This window comes from Parasteatoda tepidariorum, chromosome 8, assembly GCF_982258835.1.
Source record: "Parasteatoda tepidariorum strain Cologne lab strain chromosome 8, Ptep-v5.0, whole genome shotgun sequence".
NCBI classification, from domain to species: Eukaryota; Metazoa; Arthropoda; class Arachnida; order Araneae; family Theridiidae; genus Parasteatoda; species Parasteatoda tepidariorum.
In genome coordinates, this window is record NC_141762.1 from 87053043 (window position 1) to 87074267 (window position 21225).

Consider the following 21225-nt stretch of genomic DNA (forward strand, 5'->3'; position numbering starts at 1 on the left):
TCACGTCCGCACTGTGGTCGGTGTAAGCCGGATGAGGAATTCGTATCTATCAGACATCTCTGGGATTTGAACCCGGTTCACCTCATTGAAAGACGAACGCTCCATACCCTGAGCCATCGCTGCTCCATAATGGAATAATTCTCGATATCATGCGAAATTTTACTAAAAGGAAATAATGTTGTTAACGAGGCAATCAGTAAGCAAGGGTATAGTTATAGGAAAGTGCGAGTTATACACAAAAAATGCGCAGATTAATATGCTGAAAAAGGATTTTTATAATTACCTCTATTTTTAAAATATTTTAGAACACTCTGTATATTTACGAAGTGTTATATTTTCTGGTGGGTGAAATATTTGAACTAACTTCATTAAGCAAAATCTATTTCTATATTTATAGAATTTGAAAGAGCCAATATACACCGAAGAGCCATTACATTATGACCACCATGCTAATAACATGTAGGACCACCTTTAGCCCTCAAAACTGCTAGCACCCGCCGTGTAGCATTGATTCCACAAGGTGCTGATAGGTAGTCTGAGGTATCTGGTACCAAGCGCTCACCAACTGGTCCTGCAATTCCCTCACATTGCGAGGGGGTAGCGTGGCAGCACGAATTTGATTTTCCAAGTAGGACCACAAATGCTCTATTGGATTAAGGTCAGGTGAATTTGCGGGCCAAGACATGACTTCAAAGTCACTGGAATGTTCCTCGACGGATCGACCCTTATGACATGGTGCATTATCCTGTTGGTAAACACCATCCCCAGCAGGAAAAACTGTTGCCATGAATGGGTGAACCTGGTCTTCAACTATGTTCAAGTAGCTTACAGACGTCAGGGATTGTTCTATAAGGATTATGGGTCCCAATGTGCCCCATGAAAACATTGTTCCTGGGCGAGAAACTATGAAAACCTGGGCGAGCCCATTGTTGTAGATGGAGGGTGGTCATAATGTAATGGCTCTTCGGTATATATATTTATGCTATTATAACAACTTAAATACCAGAAAAAGGAAACCTTTTTATTTTTCTCTTGTAGTTCTATTGATCTCTTCAAGATTTTTTCTAACAAGTAAAAATATTCTGTTTATTTCTACCTCTTAGTAGGGAGCAATATATATAAACAGAAGGAAGAACAGTTAAATTAATTCAAAAGAATTCATTTTTGTATCTAATGTCAAGTGCGATTAGAGACGTTTTACATTAGTACATTCTAAATCATACAACATCTTACAGACTTTCATCAAATTAAAAAATTCTGTTTCAACAGTTCCAAATCCAACCATTAAATTGTAAGTTATTTCAGTTATCTCTTCTTAACTAATCTTACATCACTGGTAAAAAGTATTATCTCTTACCTAGCAGGGCATACAGAAACTTCTGATGAGCATTCTTCCTCCCAATGCAATGAAGGCGAATCTAAATAGTGATAATTTTCATCAATTAATAACAAGAATATTCTCAACTCACCACCCTTAATATAAAAGATTATGACGATTGAAAGACCGAATTTTAAATATTTATATATTTGAAACTATTACACGTATTACATGTTTATATTTGTAAGATTTATTATTTTTCAATACAGGTGTGTGTTAGATGTGTCACTTTTTTGTCATACGACAAACATTTATTCTAATTCATTTCACGCACATCACTCTGTCATTTAATTCATAACGTTACACAAAAGCATTCGTTAGACGCAAAGTGCATTGCTGGGTTATAAACTGTGTGCTGGTGATTTACCCTTAATTACACAGTCATCAAATTTCTCGGATCCTACACCATGTCATTTATTTATCAATTATCAAGTGTTCCATGTGTGACCATTTTGGTACACGACAAACATATATTGTAGTTCGTGACACACATTTAGTAGTTTCAATTCATCAATGCATAAATACGTTCGCTCGGTGTTGTGTTTTTTGCATCGTTGGTTCAAAAATAGTATCTTGAACGTGAGGATGACACCCAATAAATCCCAAATCACTTAATCACCAAGATCTCCAGAATTAACTTCACGTGACTTATTTTTATGAATCAACTAAGACAAAAATACTGCATGTGCCCAAAAAACGCATTTTTGCATCATTAGGAACCAATTGACTGTGTGAAACTACAAAATATGCGGAATGAATTTGATTGCACGTTTGTATTGTAATTAAAAACCTCACACGTAAAACGCTTGTAATTGAGAATAAAAACGGTATATTATTCTTGAATTTCTAGTATCACTTATTGTAATTATGTGCAGTAGTTTTGAAAATATATATATTTAAAACTCTGACCATTCATATGTTGTTAACTCTGAATAATTCATAAAAATAAAGTCATTATTAATTGATAAAACTCTTGTGAACATTGCTGTGGATATCGTATTGCAGTGTTGTGAATATTGTACTGGTTTTAAGTTATAAGGAGACATATTTATCAAAACCGCATAAATAATTAACGAAGTACGCGGTAATTTCCGACTTAAAATTATTTTAAACCGTGTTATTTATCGATAACCTTGAAGGCAATAATAAGTGATAAATGAACACTCTTCAATTCCAATTCACAAATAAACTCGTTTATGATGATTCCACTTCTACTTTTACCATGGTTGAAATTTAAAACATTGGGGAACAAATTGTTTGTTGCATTTGTACTAATAATCTTGACTAATTCCGGTATGGGGATTTCAAATCTGAAATTAGTTTTGCTCCTAAAGCTACAAAAAAATCTTTTTTTTTAATTACAGTTTTAGTCCAGTTTTTTTAAAAATATATAAGCTTAAAAATGTTATGCATAACAGGGAGGTTATGTAAGTGTCGCGACAAACTACAAGAGGAGTCAGAGCACATAACCATGTCAAGATATGTAGTTTCATGTTGGGATAAGATGCTTTTCTATTATGATCCGCTCAAGAGTACTCGAAGAAACATAGTATGTAAAAGCCTCTAATGGCGTATGACGACATTAACCCTAATTTCTTCAGGAGTTTGTCACAGCATATATGCGATCCTCTGTTAAATAGGACGTTTTTCAATTTCGATAAAAAATAGACCAAAACTGAGATTTAAAAAAAAAAAAACTGTTGCCTGGAAGGAGAAACCGATTGCAGATTTGAAATCAGTGATACGAAAGTACCTAAAAATCAGATACAGAAAACAAAACAAACGTTGCTCCCCAGTGTAATTAATAGGCAAATTTTTAAAGGTTTTTCTCTTAAATATCAGTTCTTAAACCGTAATCTAAAAACTGTTATAATTTCCTCTTTTTAGGCGGATATTAAGTAAAGGGCTAATTAAAGGTGATTCCTGTGTTTTAAAATAGGTAAATACGAGAGCTGTTTTTTTTAAGTAAGGGCCGTTTGAAAATGAGAACTAAACGAAGGAAAATTCTCATGAAGCAAATTTACTTTTTGATTCCACACACGTTTCTCTTTTTTTTTTCTTTCTCAAAATAGTTGCCAAGTCTGCTTAAACACTTATCATATCTTACAACAAGATTAGAATATCTTCGCCATAGTAACTAGCCGCCTGGTCACGACCGTTTTCGCGTCTTCGTCATCGATGTTGAAATGATGTTTGAAACATCGGAAAAGATTAAAATTATTTAGCGCAAGGTCTGGGCTGTATTGAGGGTTGATCCAAAACATCCTAGCCGAAAGAGTTCAATAAAGCTCGGGACAGAATTGTGGCGAGAGTCATTGTCATAAAGTAGCAAATTTTCTTGTTAGCATACCAGTAGGAAGCTTCGTAAACTTCAAAAATCTGCCTGTGAATGAATGGAACAGATAGGTTTTTTAACATCTAAACACGCATCACTGACCATACCTCATACGTGATTTGTTAAGCTTGAACACTTTAAAGATATAGAACTGACCGACTGTATTACCTACTCAGTTGTAACTGAGCACAGTTGTTCCCAAGGTATGCCAGGACACGACACAAGCACTGGTTGCGACGCACGCGCCACCTATTAGTGCACACAGCAAAACAGCCCTTACCTAAAAAACAGCCTTCATAATCTTGTTTATTTTTTCAAAACGCCACTTTTGTTAACAAACACTAGTTACATCAGTTTTTATTTATTTATTAGTAAAAATAATTTAATTAAGAGTTATAACCATATTGAAACCATTACTTTTAGTTTTTAGCACGCAAATTATTTAGATTTTTTGAACTCTTGCAAATACCGAACTCTAAATTTTAAATATATCCGAAATAATTTCTATATTCATAAGATCTTTGCATTAAAATCATTACTTAGAATTTTCAGCACCTGAAAAATAAGAACTCTTTAAACTCAGATAAAGGACTCTGAACTTTGAATACATCAAAATTAACTCATATTTTACACACAATTTAAAGAGATTATATCATTTTGTTACATCACTTAACACCTTTATCTTTACTCCGCTTGTCATTTCAATAACGTAAATAAATACTCCAGCTCAAAATTTTATGGCTACTTTTCTGTTGTAAGCTCTTATCTTTCAAGCCAATACGTGTGTGTGCTGCAGGATCCATTAACACTTTTAATGAGGATGATCTGGATTAAAACGTGCTAAATTCTTATCGAATGTCATTTATTTCGTAGCTTCTTTTTACACAAACCAAAGTTTGAGTGCAAATGTAAAATATTGACAACAAGAGTGGCCAAAACTTTGTAAACACGTGGCAATTATTTTGACAGAAGAGAACGCTTAGGCATCTAGAATTACCTTTTATTGATACCGTCTATTTATACCGTATCAGGGTTAGGGTTGGTAATCAGAGATAAGCATAAAATCTGTCCCGCTTAAGGAACGAAAAGGAATAAATAACCATGAATAACTAACCTTAAACTAATTAAATAAGCTAGTTTAATTAAGCACCAATAATCTTCGATGCGAGAATAATTTTTTTGGAAAAAAAAAGAAAGTGCCCCTATTGGCGTATAATGACATTTCCTGGCCTGGGCTCCTGTGCAATTTTAATTCTGATGATGTGCCCTATCCTTCCTAGAAGTTTGTCACAACAGTTATGCATCTTCCTGTTATATATAACGCTTTGAAACTTGCGCAGTTGATAGATAAACCAAGCTATAATATTTGCATGCAAAAGACAAAAAATGCGATGTTAATCGATTGATCTTATCTTGAATTATTAACAAGCATATATGCGTACATAAGGATTTTTCATTTTATATATAGTGAAAGCATGGGTGTTTCAACCCACTGTTTAAAAAAATATTCATTTTTTTGTACTTTAAAAAAATGAGCATTTTTGTTCAAGTATTGTTCTTACATAATACTGCGAGGGATGGATGAATTAACTAATAAACCACCCCATAATATTTGGACGTAGAAGAAAAAAAAAGGTTCCTCTTTTATTACATTATTAGCGAACATTATACGTAGAACTTTTCATTTTTATATATAGGAGAAAGTTTAACACATTTTAAAAAAAATATTTTTCCTTTTATTTTTTTAGTAAACGTAATAAAAAGTTCTAAGTTGCAATTATTTGATAGCTTATATTGTTCATTTTTATAAAGGTTTGTATTTTTTAAATTAAGCACTAAAACATTATTATTTTTTTACTTTAATTGTAAGCTACCTTTATTATTGAAGATTTTTTTAATGAAAAAAATAGATCAATAATCTCAATTTGAGGGTGATTTGACCAGCTATGAATAAGACTTTGAGGCTAAAAGAAACTTGAAATATGTATATAAAAAAATGCATGGTTGATCACACCTCTTATGTGCCCTCTACATATCTAAAGACTATTTTTAAAAAAAAATTATTTCTTTAAAGATTATCGGTAGGATAATACAATGTTTTTAATTTCATCTTACCGGTGAGAATTTGAGTGGTGGTGGGAGCGGTGGGAATACTGTTACAATTCTGACATTTTAAACTGATGACTATGATAGTAGTGAGAATAGCTATACCGACCAACTGGAAAGGAAAATAAATATATATTAGCGATATATGACTTATGTGAGACTCTGAGAAATAAGAGAAATGTTATGAGAAATACAGAGAACACTGCCAAACATAGTATAACTCTATAATAAGAATGTTGAGATTAGTTTTATATATATATATATATATATATATATATATATATATATATATATATATATATATATATATATATATATATATATATATATATGGTGTCTAATTTTTTTGGAAAAGAAGCTTTATTATGTTTTCATCTTGAACATCTTTAACTGTTAATCCTGAACACTGCTCATCCCATCAGATCACCGAAGTCAAGCATCACTGGCTGCGGTCAGTGTGCGGGTGGGTGACCACTTGGATCAGTCTGCGTAGGGACCGAGGGTGTGCGGTATTGGTCCTCGTTAAGCTGTGCTACCGTAAAGTGCTCGACTTCGCGTGCAGGTCGTCGGGCTACCGAAGCGGGGGTGCCATCCCCTCTGCAGAGGATCAAAATTGTGATGGTATTGTCTTCGGATCATCCTCAGGGATGTTTCCCAGACCGTCGCCAATAGCCCATTGCGCAGCTCTAGTGCGACGTAAATGAACAACAACAACCTGAACACTGCTCGGTACATAATTTCGCAGACATATTTAAATGCAGCTCAGACACATTCTGTGTAAATTCTTTTGATGACTGAATAGACATTGAACAGCCAATCGAGATCAATATTAACATCTTCGGATTGGTTCAATGGTGTTTGATGGAGATTGTAAGCTGCATCATACATCCCTTTTCGGATTCACAAGTTCATACATGAAATATGATTTGAAAGCTAGGTTTTTTTTCAATTTTGCATGAGTAGTGAATGAATCATTTATATTACGTGGAAGACAGCTTACGGTCTAGTGCAAGTTATTGGATACGTTGACAACGGATCCTCTTATCCCTAACTATTGATCAACACCCAGTTCTCGTATTTGCATGAAAGGGGTTCGAAGAGTCACCATTCGCTCTTCAGTAGGGTTCAACCACTTTGGTACTTTTGCGAGAGACGAGCTTCATGCTTGCATTTTCGAACGGAATCCTTTCGTTTTTTCCGTTTGTGTGTAACACTTAAGGTATTCCCGTCTACGTTCTTTGGCTTTGCCTTTTTCAGCCTCGGTAAATTTAGGCATTGGCGTCGTTTTTCTCTTGCTTCAATTGTCACTTTTGGAACCGTGTCTATCAGTTTGGACCCTCTTTACTTGTGATATTCACCTCCACGATCTTTCTTCTCCACAAAACGATCTATTTTGAACTGTGGGGTAGAATTTCTCATTCTTAAATACAAAATATCGTTCAAATGATGATCAAAATATCGCTCAAACAAAAATATCGTTCAAATGACGAAATTTTCCTTTATTCACAACTCAAGAAGTATTTATGGGACCTCTCTGGTCCCATATCTCAGAAACAAACTCACCAACTTAAAGCCGACAGGCCTGTGTAGGAGTTAGGGTACTACCCTTGCATCAGAAAGGTTCTGGGTTCGAATCCCGGGCAAGGCATGGATGTTCTTTCCTTCTCTGTACTATCTGTCCTTACTGTGGGAGCAACGTTGGCCCACCTAATATGGTGCTCCCTGAAAGAGTGGTCAACAAATCTGCCCTTCAGATGCCTGTATGACCTAGGTCATTCTCCAGGTGGGCATTTTATTTTATTTTATAACCGTTGAACAGCCGACCCAATTTCATGGGTTTACGACTACTTACGTTCAACTCCGTAGCCTTGTAATTTTGAACCCAATCCAGAAGACGAAGAAACTCCTGGATCAGTACTCCCAGAGGTATTGATTTGTTGTGGGAACATGGAGGACTTTGAGACTCGACAGATTTAACGTGCATCAGTCACCATTTAATACACGGGGAGTCTTCGGCCGGCGAGGATCGAACCCACGACCTCTTGGACATGGGCCCTACCGACCAGGCTATCCCGGCACAGGTGGGCATTGGAAAAAAAAACTCACCTACTTAATGCATAACAAAATTAAAAGTGAAAAAAAGAATTCTAAAAAAATTATCAAACAGCAGCGGTCGCCATAGCAACGCATGCTCACTGCTTACTATTACTCTTGATTATTGTAGTTAAAAAGTGAGGACGCCATGAAATCCAAACCAATTTTGCCAATGGGTAATAAAATAAAATAAACTTTTTTTTAATGGGAAAACGTAAAGGGAACCTCTTCGGGACCCATTCTTTTACCATGGTAAATGACTGTGTCCATATTTTAAAATAAAGAATATGTGTATGCAATATTTTATAATTATCCAAATAAAAATATCTAATCATTGACATGACACTATGCAACATCATAGCACATTTTCCGTTAAAAATTTCTTAGCCCATTTTTTCTTAGAGTGCATCAAAAATAAATCTAAATAATTACTTTGCAACTAAGTTTACTCATTACTTCGTTACTAACTACTATTAACTTTGTTTCGATAAAAGTAGAAAATTATGGTAATTAAACAGTTAACGTATAATTAACTAATTAACACTACTTAAATTATTACTTAAGACAACCTAACAAAATGAATAATAACTTAAATTTTCAATTCAAAACCGAATGAAATACTATGAATAAGAAGAAAAAACTGAATAACTTCTCTTTTGCGTACTAAGTACCATACTTAATTTTTTAAAATTTAATCTCAAGTATTCGCAAACTATTAATTAAACACAAAAAAAGCACTTTTTGTGTATAAACATACCATTTATTCTGTGGATTTATATTCTTGATATCTAAGTAATGAAGGGGCCCCGCAATACGATAAAAGCATGGTCCCAATAATTTGAACAGGAACTCGGTTGAAAATTTGGTTGATTAATATCAATTTTACTTTTTATAAATAATACCATATTTCGGAAACATTTAAAAAAACGAAAATCTTTTCTTTTGCACAATTACACAACTTCTCTATCTAGAGACAATTCAATGCAAAAAAAAAAATTTTTAATCATTTGGTAATTAGAAATTACTTTTAGTATTATCATTTAAAACTATTTAAGTCCTATTTGATAAATACTTTGATTGATGCTACTTTTTGCATAGTTTCAAACTATCCAATTTTAAAGGAAAAAATCAAAATTTGAACAAAATTGGTCAAATAATTCTTGAGAAAAAAAAAATTTAAAATGTGAAGTTTTTGAATTTTTTATCTCGGAAAATATTCAACCAATTTCTTTCAAGTTTTGTCATTAAAATTACCTAATTTAAAATTATGCAGAAATTCGTATATTTAATAAATAAGACATTTTTCGATCATTAAAAAATTATCAAAGAAGTAATAAATAACAATCAAAAGTAGGTCTTTTGGAAGAAACATCCTTGATAAACAAGTTTTATAATTTTGAAGAAAAAAAAATTGATCCAATTTAAAAGTTCCCGGATTTGACGAAATATGCAAAACGTAAACCGATCTCCTTATTTAAGAACACATTTTCCTAATTTCGGCTATTCCCCCCCCCCCCCCACTATATTTTACGAATCCGAATTGAAATACAGCGAAAAAAAAGGTATGCTTATTCCAAGAAAAAAGAACGTTTTTGTGTTTATTTTCGTTACTTAATTAACAATGAGCACTAATTAAGTAAAATAATTAAGGTCATACCTTCAAATCATTAAGATAGATTTTTAGTACGTAAAAATCCTATCATTAGAGCTTAAGTTATACTTGGGGATATCCTTTTTTTCACCTTCCTGTAAAATTTGAATACTCGGGGACAAAAAATAAATAACATGATATAAAAGACTTTTGACCAAAAAAGAAAATATCGATGAATATTAGTATACGATGAAAAATAGTTATTGCAAACAAAAATGAGTATATCAATTGCATTCGAATCGTGAACTTTTCTGAGAGAAGTTATTAAGTCGTTTTAAAAACTTCACATTCATGAAATTATTATTCATGAAATAATTTTTTTAAACTATAAATAAATAATCTAATCTGTTAGTATATCTAATCTTTTAGATTTATAAGAAAGTTCTTTTAAAAAAAATTAATTTAAAAAAAAAGAGAAAATATATTGCAAAAATTCTGAAGTTTAAAGAAATTACGTGATTATACTTTTTCTCACGACGCTATACCTAACGCAATACGTGAGTCATGCCAATGAGTAATATTTCAGTAATTTCAGTCATAACATTTTATAAATGTAAATCTCCCTGAAATGTCTTTACATTAAACGTGAGTGCATAAGAATTCGATTCATATTTATTAAAAAAAACTGTATAATAAATTACAATTTCTGATTGTCATAAATTTAATGCAAAAATTAAAATTTTTTGACAGCTGCTGATATGCCCTTATGTTTTTACCACAATTTTTTCTCTTCAGTTTTTACAGATCCTTTGAATATTTTTATACCTATTTATTTCCGAATGCTACTTGAAGGGGGGTGGATTTGGGATTTAATTGATTGAAATTTTTCTTTAAAAATTCTCAGCGTAGTAATTTTTAAATATTTGGAGAGAGTTTTTTATGTTATCTTAGGAAAACAAATCGTTTTCTTTTTTTTCTTAATACAATCTCTAATAAGGCATTGCAAGTTACACTTACTAAAAACGTTATGAAAAAACTAGTTAAGAGAATTCTTAAATTCTATTTGAAAGTCCAATATTTTGAAAACATTAAATTAAATAAAATTTAAAAAATGTTCAAATTTTAATGCAAAATGCTTTGTTATAAGTTACTGACAGATAACAGATAAATGCTAAAACTTTTCAACAGGTAAATGCTTGGCTCTTGAAACTTTTTTAAGAAGAATATTATAATTTTAATAAAAAACAATTAATAAATATCGAAGTTTTAGGATACTAACATACTACACAGAAATATTAACCATAAAATTAGAAAATTTTACAATCGAATAATGTAAAAATAAATTCGCATAAAAAATTATTTTTCCTCCTTTAAGTGAATACACTCATTTTAGGGTATTTCATCAAGAAATTTGTCATCGGGCATGCACGCTCCTCTACACGCCACTGTTTCAAAGTAAATATCGGTACATAAGCTTTTGAAGTGAAAACATTTAATCATGCACCTACCGCTATAACAATCCATACGATTTTTCTATACTTCTTATGCCATGGTGGGTCGGTGTTTCCTTCGATGACCTCATAACGATCTATTTTTTTATCTACCAGTTCCATTGTCACGGTTAAAAAAAATCACTTCATTCTTTTTGAATATGAAACAAAAAGTAAAATCGTTTTCACCACGAAAGCGACCTCGCCGATGCAGAAATTATAAATAAACGTAGCGAAGGTCATGAAGATAGTACTGTTTACATTTCACCATTTGGCGACGAATAATTCGTATCTCTGCTGGAAATCTGTTGACACAGAGGAGAATTAAATAGACATTTTGAGAAAATATCGTAAAAGAATAAATATAATATCGCCAACAGTTAGTTTTCTTTCACTGATTGAGCAGACGAAGATTAATCATGACCAAGTTACATTAAGTAGGCCTAATTATAAATAGTTTAACTAATTCAATTCGTAAATGAATTTTTTTAAATTGTTTGAACTAAAGTGGAGTAATGTTGTTGGGTTTCGCAAATTAAGCTCGTTGTTTCTAATATAATATAAAATTTATCAACAAAAAAAAATGAGATAAAATTGGAATTTCAAAAACTTATAAACTATTGTTATGGAATAATTAATTACCTAAAAAGTGTATTGATATTACGTTCCTTATTCCAAAAAAAAAAAAAAAAATTAAAATTGAAAAATCGAACACAATTTCAAAAATATGCGATATAGAAATCTTTTGCTTAGAAACGTTGAAAAGTTTTTTCAGTTTAAATTATTTTTTATTTAACAAAACAATGTTTATTAAGATGTATTGACAAGATAGACATAGTTCGGAAGCAATATTTTGTAATTTACACAGTACTTTAAATATACCTTAACAGCATTGTTTCATTTAAAAAACATTGTTTCATTTAAAAAACATGAGTGAAATACTTTTTACACTTTAGCATTTTTGTTTTTTTTTTGCACTTAATTTTAACGGTGCATTAACTTTATATGATAAAAGATTTGATTTTTAATATTTTAGAATAGGATTTGTACATTTAATGATTTAGAATAGGAAGTCCAAGAAATAGGATTTGTTTCTACATGAGCTCGAATACATTGTTAAGTAAATTCGAGATGATAATAAGTGCTCAGAAATAGGAAAAAATCGAATACCACGCAACCCACGAAAGAGAGTATTAGTTGTATTAAATTTCTTTTAATGAAAAATTACAGCAAAATTCGAAAGTAAATATGCCACAAAACTTAATATTTTACTCATAAAATTACTCGTAATTTTTATCTGTTCTGATGCTGTAATTATGAACTTGATTGCAAATGAAGGATGTTTCTTGTAGTTGTATTAATATACATACGTATGCAGTCTTGTGTGCTCATTACATAGTACAGTTTATAAGCCCTTGTCAAGCTGAAGAACTAAGTACGCAAATTAGAAAAGGTGTGGCAAAATTCGAACTCAACTCAATTGTCCTAAAGTGAACATGGCTCCCAATCGATCACCAAAGTTAAGCATCACTGAATGCGGACAGTAAGTGGAGAGTTACCACTTTGATCAGCCTGCGAAGGAGCCATGAGTGCTCAGTATCGGCTGTTGTTAAACGGTTTTATCGTATAATGTGCTCGACTTTGCGTGCAAGTCGTCGGGCTACAAGAGCGAGGGAGCCATCCCACTCGTTCAATGTACGCAGTCAGTGATTCCGACTTCGGTGATTTACTGGGAACCATGTCTTACGATCAGTCGTTCATTGTGAGAACTGGATTAACACGTTGACATAATTTTTCTCTACGGTATTAATGACGAAAGATGTGATTGGTGTTACATTCGTGGTTACATATTTCTTACACCAATCGAAGCAGCTACATTATCCACAGTCAAGATTGTAATGAAGTGAGAAGAGAAAAAAATTGGACGTTATTTCACCAAACCTTTCTAATTTCACTATAAACTTGATCTTACATGATTTCTCATTTTTACAGTGTTAATTTTTTTTTCAATAGTGCGGTCATCTATTAATATGTAGTTATTTATTAGTGTCTTTGGAACAAGAACCTGGGTTCCTTTCATTTTTTTTCTGAATTGCAAAGATAAAATTGTTTCTGGGCCTTCCTGGCCGAGCGGTGGCTAAACGCTGTGTAAAACCTGGAGGTAGCGGGTTCGAATCCCGCTGTTACCCTGGATATATCTTGGTACTATCCTTCTCTGTATTGCGCTTCCTGTCCTTCCATTTGACAAAGGTTTATAAGCGTAAATTGAGCACACAAGCCTGCAAATGTATGTAATTCCAATGAACAATAACTCCCGCAGTGGACTGATCGTTAAGACACGGTTCCCAGCAGATCACCGAAGTCAAGCTTCACTGGCTGCGGTAAGTGTGCGGGTGGGTGACCACTTGGATCAGTCTACGTAGGGACCGAGGGTATGCGGTATTGGTCCTCGTTAAACTGTGCTACCGTAAAGTGCTCGACTTCGCGCGCAGGTCGTCGGGCTACCGAAGCGGGGGTGCCATCCCCTCCGCAGAGGATCAAAATTGCGATGGCATGTCTTCGGATCCTCCTCCGGGATGTTTCCCAGACCGTCGCCAATAGCCCATTGTGCAGCTCTAGTGCGACGTAAATTAACAACAACAACCAATGAACAATAAAAATTGTCAAATTGTCTTTCCTTTTACACATATATTATGCGTGAAATAAGAAGAAAAAATAACATGAAATGATATTTTTAGCTAAATTGGATGTGAATAAATTCCTTTTCCTGTGAAATTTAAAAATAAATCTTAAAAGCATTTCTGAATGTATCGCGTGTTCTGAAATTAAACGATGTTTTAAACAAGCAATGAAAGAAAAACGAATGGAGATAGAAATGCATGCTGTGTTCCATACATTCTCAGCAAGTTTTAAATTCGTTACCAAGTTTGTCAACAAGTGACCCTGAAAACTGAGAAAAACTGCAAAACAATGCTTTCAAAATAACCACCATTAACAGGAAATATCGTAAACAGGAAGTCATATGGCTCTACAGCGGCGCACGTGATATTTTTAAGCCACAATTTTTACGTTCTGGATGACAAATTTAATTTTGGAACTACTTATCAAATTTTATGGATTTTTATTCCATCTTATACCCTGTACATTTTTCTATAATTTTCTATGTCTAGTAGTTTTTGCGCAACAACAAACTGCAAGGTGAAGTTGAATTCCGAAACTACGACGGCGTGACTTAAAACTTTTAAACATTGAAATAAAAGAGACCATTCTTAAAGATGACTCGTTATGAGGTCATAAGGGTTCAAGTTTAACATAAAACTTTTACAGGATATAAACAGGTTATTATTTTTGTGTGTGAGTGTATGTGTGGGTGTTTGCCTATTTTATTCAGGCTTACTCGTAATAAGACAAGGATAGTTATTTTAATGACAGGTCTGAGACCACGAAAGTTGTCTTTTTTTTTTCTAAAATTAAATCAATAACTATCCAAAGAAAAAATCCACTTAGTTTTACTCGGTATATTTTAATATGAAGTATAATGAAATCTCGTCTGATCCAAAAACAAAATATTGATATTTCAAATGAAGTTCAGTGAAATCTCATCTGATCCGAAAACAAAATATTGATATTTCAAATGAAGTATAATGAAATCTCGTCTGATCCAAAAACAAAATATTGATATTTCAAATGAAGTATAAATGAAATTCAGTGAAATCTCGTCTGATCCGAAAACAAAATATTGATATTTCAAATGAAGTATAATGAAATCTCGTCTGATCAAAAAACAAAATATGTATTGATATTTCAAATGAAGTATAAATGAAGTTTAATGAAATCGCGTCGGATCCAAAACAAAATATTGACAAAACATGCTCTCAAAAAGAAAAGACAAGCCAACGGGATATTCCTCAGTACCAAAAAAGTATCTGAACAACTAGAAGAAGTATACCACTTAATTGATATAGTTTGCACATATATAAATTTAAGAATTCAACTCTTTTTATCTTTTTTTATGCCATGTCTTCTTTTATCACCATTCATAAAATATTATTTCATGAAATTATGCTGAATTTTCTATAATGACAGCTGTTATAAGGAAAATTTTCAGAACAAATAACGCAGGGGAAAATTATTCAATTTCAGGGTCGTAAATAAATATTCAAATAGAGAAAGAAATGAAACGCTATTGCAATTTGTAGAAAGTGGGTTGGGAAACTTTAAAACCTGTTTATTGTTTTCCATCAGGCAATCAAATTAATTTTAGCTTGTTTCACTCCGTCTTCTTTGGAACAATTTCGATAGCTTTTTAATTTTTTTACGCTTATATTTATTTATGACCTCTTAGGTTGTATCTCATTTTGGCTTTATTCTTCTCAAAGATTTTAACAAAATAGAATAATTTTTAAAAGATGTCAAACACAGTTTATTTTATGCTGATTTTCTAATAAAAATAACTGGAAAAAGCCGTTTTTGAAAGATTTAACCTTTAACGCAGAAAAATACACCGGTGATTCGTGCTAAAATTTTGTAACCATAAATTATTAAAATACTAAATATATTATTTTTCACTTATTTTGGCCAATATTAAAACAAAATAATGACGAATATTTAAACATATTATAATTTTAAAAATGTTTTGTTTCCTTTTGTATTAAAAAAAGTTGAAATTAATCTCTGAAATTCTCAGTCATTATTTTATTTATTTATTTTTTTACTTTTATTTTTAATTTATTATTTTTTTTCTGACCGCGTAGAGCAAAACACAATATGAAAGAAATGGCGTCACAGATGATAGATCAAATTATTAAATAAAACACAGTCAGTATAATTCCTCGGTCTCTTTAATAGAATTGTTTTATTGTGTTTCATGTAAAAAAGAATGAATTATTTATAATTCTGTATTTACGAAACTAAAGTTGCATTTTAGTTTAATTTATTGCCAAAAGGAAAACAATGGCGTGAAGGATACCTTGTAATTAACGCCACGGTAATGACAAAATTGATTGATCAGCATATTGTCACCAAATAAAAACTGAAACCTAAGATTTATCTACCCGTATATGATTAAACAAATATTTAAACTCACACCAACATTACATTATCTCGAGATAACTAAGTCTATACAGATTAGCAACTTCATTTTCACAAAAAATATAGTTTTCTAGCCATTTTCAGAACACAATAATTGGATTAAATAGAATGTAAAGTTTCGTGACACATGAGTTAGAAGCATTGTGCCAAATATATATACATTTTGCCAAACATCGATATAAAAACATATTGTGCCAAATATCGATAGCATTATCTTTCTAAGATATTGGAAACAAAGATGCTAGAAAATGAATTTGATGAAAAATAAAGGATGGAAGATAATTAGAGATTATCAGGGTTTGTGGAACACGTGGTTACATGAAGAAAAAAAAAGAGAAACCTTATGTTTACCCTTTTCACATTGCTGTCATAAACTAATTGCAGATTTAAAAAAATTCTTCCTACAATTAAATATTTGTATTCTGAATTTTGCTAATCAATTTTTGAATATAATACAGCGGTTAGACAAAATTATGGAAATACTTCTGTATTAACGCTTATTTAAATATTTCTGAAGAAATTCTTGGAGAATTACTTAATAACATAAAACTGTTTAGGTCATGTGCTTTCTCATACCTACAATGGAGTTGAGTTTAAAGCTTTTAGATGTTTGACGTACAGACAATAAATGTGCCCTATCCCAAAAAATATAGCAATAAGCTTGCATTTTGCATGAAATATTTTGGTTACTGCGTGAAATTACAGAACAAAATTTTGTAAACCTAGCTTAAAATAGCTTAGCTAGCTGAAAATAATAAAAAAAATTTGAATTTTTAAAAAAACAAACAAAACAAAAAACAAATTTTTTGCCTTAAGTTTCTTACTTCGTTATTGTATATGTTTAACTGCAGAAATATTCAATAAAGTTAGACAAATTTCTTAGGGCTAATTTAATTTAATAACAGAAATATCATTTTAAAGTTTGAAAAAAATTTCTTTGAAATTGTGCAAGAACTTAAAGTAATTATTTCATACTGCGCAAAAGGCGGAAAACACTTTTAAAAAAAAATTCATAAGTTCGTTAAGAATCGTATACGATAACTAATGAAAAAAAATCTGATTTGAATATCATGAAAACATAACTATTTTCTAGCAATTTTCTATAGTTTTTGTAAATTTGGAAAGAAAAAGGATTTGGTAAGAGATTTTTCACAAATTTTATTTTGTACTATTAAAAAAAATTAAATTTTGTACTATTAAAAGGACATAGGCATTATATAGGACCATACTTTTTAAAAGCGTACAAAAGCTATTTAGAAAATTATAAGCATTTTAAATTTTCAAGATATACCAATCGAATTTTTTACATAGGTTGCCAATCAAGATTCTGAATAAAATTTTGAAAGAATATTTTCCGCACATGCACTGTATAAAAGTATTATTTTAATTGCTCATGTCTTGTGCAATTTTAAATGATTTTTTTTTTCAAATTTTAAAATGATATTTTTTTTATTAACTAAAAAGTAGTTTAGAAGTTTGTCTAATTTTATAGAATATTTTTTCAGACATAGTAAAAAAAGGGCAAAAAAATTTGTTTTCTGTAAAATGTTGACATCTCCATGAATATTTAAGCTAGGTTTACGAAATTTTGTGCTGTTATTGTAAATGTCAGAGATGTTTCCCAGACCGTCACCAATAGCCCATTGTGCAGCTCTAGTGCGACGTAAATTAACAACTATTGTAAATGTTAACTAAAATAATTAATACAAGTTACAAGCTTATTGCTATATACTTTGGTAGAGAGTGCTAAAAAACAGTATTTTTTGTCCACAATTTATTGCAAATCCCTCACACCTTTAAACTTAATTTAGATGTATGAGAAATCACATGACACTTCTAAAATTATAAAAAATAATTCTCCAACTATTTCTTAAAAAAGGATTTAGCATAGAAGTGTTTCCATAATTTTGTCCAGCCGGCTAGGTGGCCGAGTGGTTAGCGTGTCTGACTGCGGAGCTAATGGCCGCGGGTTCGAATCCCGCTCTGGGCATGGATGTTTCTCTCTCTGTATTGTCTTCTGGTGTGTGAATGAATGAATGTGGCCCACCCTATGAATGGGTTTGTGGCAGTATGGCGTGGGTAACGTTGCTCGCCTCCGTGACTTTGGTTCACAGGTGCCCACTGGGTAACGATAAATGAGCAACATTTCCGGCATCTTCCATGGCGAAGAACGAAAGTTCAGTGCCTGCCGTTATTAAAAAAAAAAATAATAATAATAATAATAATTTTGTCCAACTCCTAAACTCATATACATTGTTGTTGTTGTAGTTCATTTACGTCGCACTAAAGCTGCTATTGGTGACGGTCTGGGAAACAGCCCTGAGGATAATCCGAAGACAAGCCATCACAATTTTGATCCTTGGCAGAGGAAGAACAGTCTAACGAGGACCAGTACCACACACCCTCGGTTAATCCGCAGACTAATCTAAGTAGTCACCCACCCTCACACTGACCGCAGCCAGTGATGCTTGCCTTCGGTAATCTGGTGGGAACGGTGTCTTATAGTCCACTGCGGGACAAACTCATATACAAGCAGAACCATTATTTTTTTAACTTCAAATTGAAATTTTACTACTTTATAAGGGGAAAATACTTAGTTTGATTTTTTGCATAGTGTACTTGAACTAAAAAAAAATCCTTTCATGGAAGAAAAATATTTTCGTGGAATCATTTGAATACACCAGCCTACAGATGCAGCGAGACCCGCAGTGGACTGATCGTTAAGACACGATTCCCAGCAGATCACCGAAGTCAAGCATCACTGACTGCTGTCAGTGTGCGGGTGGGTGACCACTTAGATTAGTCTGCGGATTAACCGAGGGTGTGTAGTACTGGTCCTCGTTAAACTGTTCTTCCTCTGCCAAGGATCAAAATTGTGATGGCTTGTCTTCGGATTATCCTCAGGGCTGTTTCCCAGACCGTCGCCAATAGCAGCTTTAGTGCGACGTAAATGAACTACAACAACAATTTAAAAAAAAAAAATTTAAATTATTTTTGTTAACTTCATTATGCATGCATTTTGTTGCTTAAATTTTCCAATTATTATTAATAAAGTTTTTTTTTTCATAGATGGTAGCAGAGAAATATAATTTGCTTTATTCACCTTATCTGTAGGAGGAGCTTATTTTCCCTTGTAGGCGTAATAGTCCGCATAAACTTCCGAAGCAACCGGAACTTATTTCTTTTCTATTGTTTTTACTTAGGCAGATTCAATCATCGCTGATTAATATAAAAAATTCATTTTTAAGAAAAATACATAAAAGTTAAATAAATGTTCTTTGAATACATAAAAGTTAAAAAAAAAAAAAAAAAGAAGTAAAGGTTCTAAGTCTCTAAATAACTAAATATTAAGATTTATACGCAAACATTACCTGGAATTATTAGAGAATAAAGCTTTATACTATTTTTTTTCAATCATTGGTTATATTTGTTTCTACTCAGTGATGAAGCCAAGGGCACATGTTATCCCTCTCCTGAAATTTTGAGTTTTAAAAAAAATATATAATCTCAACAAAAAGAACTTTTCTGTATGTATTTCATAAATTTTTCCAAAAATGATTTTTTTATCTGATATATACAGTATTCTTATTCTTTAAACTTCAAGATTTCATGAAGCATAATTTAAAATAAACTTTTTGGTACTTTCCCATAATGAAATGTAAAATTTAAGGTAATATCTACACCCTTGTGCAAATTAATTGAAACAAACTTTTTTTTCGTGTTTTTTAAAGAAGATGTTTTGAGGTTGTTTTGGTTACAATGGGGTTGGACCGTCGCAGCCTATTTACGGTATGATGCGTTCTGAGCAGTACATTACTATTCTGGGTAAAAAAGTTGTTCCACAGATGAAGAAACGATACCCTGATGGAACAGGGATTTTTCAACAGGATTTAGCTCCTTGCCATACGTCCAAATTTGTCAAGAAATTCATGTCTTAGAATCAAATTGAGACATTGGAATGGCCAGGGAACTCACCGGATATCAACCCAATTGAGAATCTCTGGGCCATATGCAAGAATCACCTATTAAATATGAACTGTACAACTATGGAGAAGCTAATCACGGCGTTAATTCATGTGTGGTACAAGGACACAAATATTATAAATAAATGTAAAAAATTAGTGGAATCCATGCCGAATCGTGTCCAAATGTTAATAAAGTGTCGTGGAGATCATATTATGTACTAAAAATTTTTGAGTTTGTATAAATTTAAATAAAATAGCCTTTTCTCTTAGTTTTCTGAATTTATTGAGTTTGTTTCAATTAATTTGCACAAGGGTGTAAATAGAGAAACATGACTTTTAACTCTAAATAATTCAGATTCGTGTGTGCTATATTTGACATGCAAAAAATAAAGTTACTTTAAACCAGAGGTGGCATTTTTTGTGGCACACAAACTCAATTTAAATTGAAAAAAAAAGTTCTTTTTTAAAAAAATGTTGAATATAAAAGTATTAGTTAAAATTAAAAATACAGAAACCACATTAGTGTTTGTATATTTGTAAGTTTTCTCCTTTATTATTTGTAATTGTAAAATTGTTTCATTTAAAAAAAAAAAATTTTTTTAATGCAATTTTCTGTTTATTATTTTCTTGCTCATTTAAATATATAAAAATGATGAGCAAAAAATTGTGATTGGTTAAATGCTAGCCATTGTTTAAATTTAACTAGAAACAATTCAATTTTTCGAGATTTTAAAGATAACATCTGTGATATTTGCTAACTTATAGCTTTATTTGATCCAGAAAAAAAGTTACCATACACGTTAAGGCTACTATATTAGAGATCTAGTACATGTAAGAATTCAATGAACAACATTAACAATTAAACTTCCTAAAGAAAAAAAAATAAATGCATTTTAAGAAAATTTGATGAAGTAATTACTTCATCAAACATATCTCTTGTTCTTTTGTTTGCGTGCGGGAATTGAAGATATTGCTTTTATTTAAGAAAGAAAAAAAATTTACATTATGAAATTTAATTTTTTGAAGAAAATAAAATTTCTGTTACAAATTGACAATAAAGTCACATTTTGCACTTCTTTTAATATCACATCTAAAAGTTACAAGTTTTAAGCTGTGCATGTTTTTAGAATGCCATGAGTAAGTAGTACATCTGCGAGGTAAATATATCTTAACTT

The 21225-nt window shown here is 31.7% G+C and overlaps 1 protein-coding gene across 2 annotated transcripts in view; it reads right to left on the reverse strand.

Annotated features, from left to right (window-relative positions):
- LOC107442458 (venom phosphodiesterase 2) overlaps positions 1–11445 on the reverse strand; it is a 53119-nt gene extending 41674 nt beyond the window's left edge. Inside the window, exons 1-3 of one of the 2 annotated variants that reach the window (XM_043052194.3) lie at positions 11013–11445; positions 5829–5931; positions 1358–1418 (exon numbers count right to left, since the gene is read on the reverse strand). In XM_043052194.3, coding sequence (XP_042908128.3) covers positions 1358–1418; positions 5829–5931; positions 11013–11117 — 269 coding nt within the window. In that variant the 5' untranslated portion in view covers positions 11118–11445. The remainder of the gene's footprint in view (positions 1–1357; positions 1419–5828; positions 5932–11012) is intronic. The other variant, XM_087169262.1, reaches the window with a different exon arrangement.
- Between the last annotated feature and the right edge of the window lie 9780 nt (positions 11446–21225).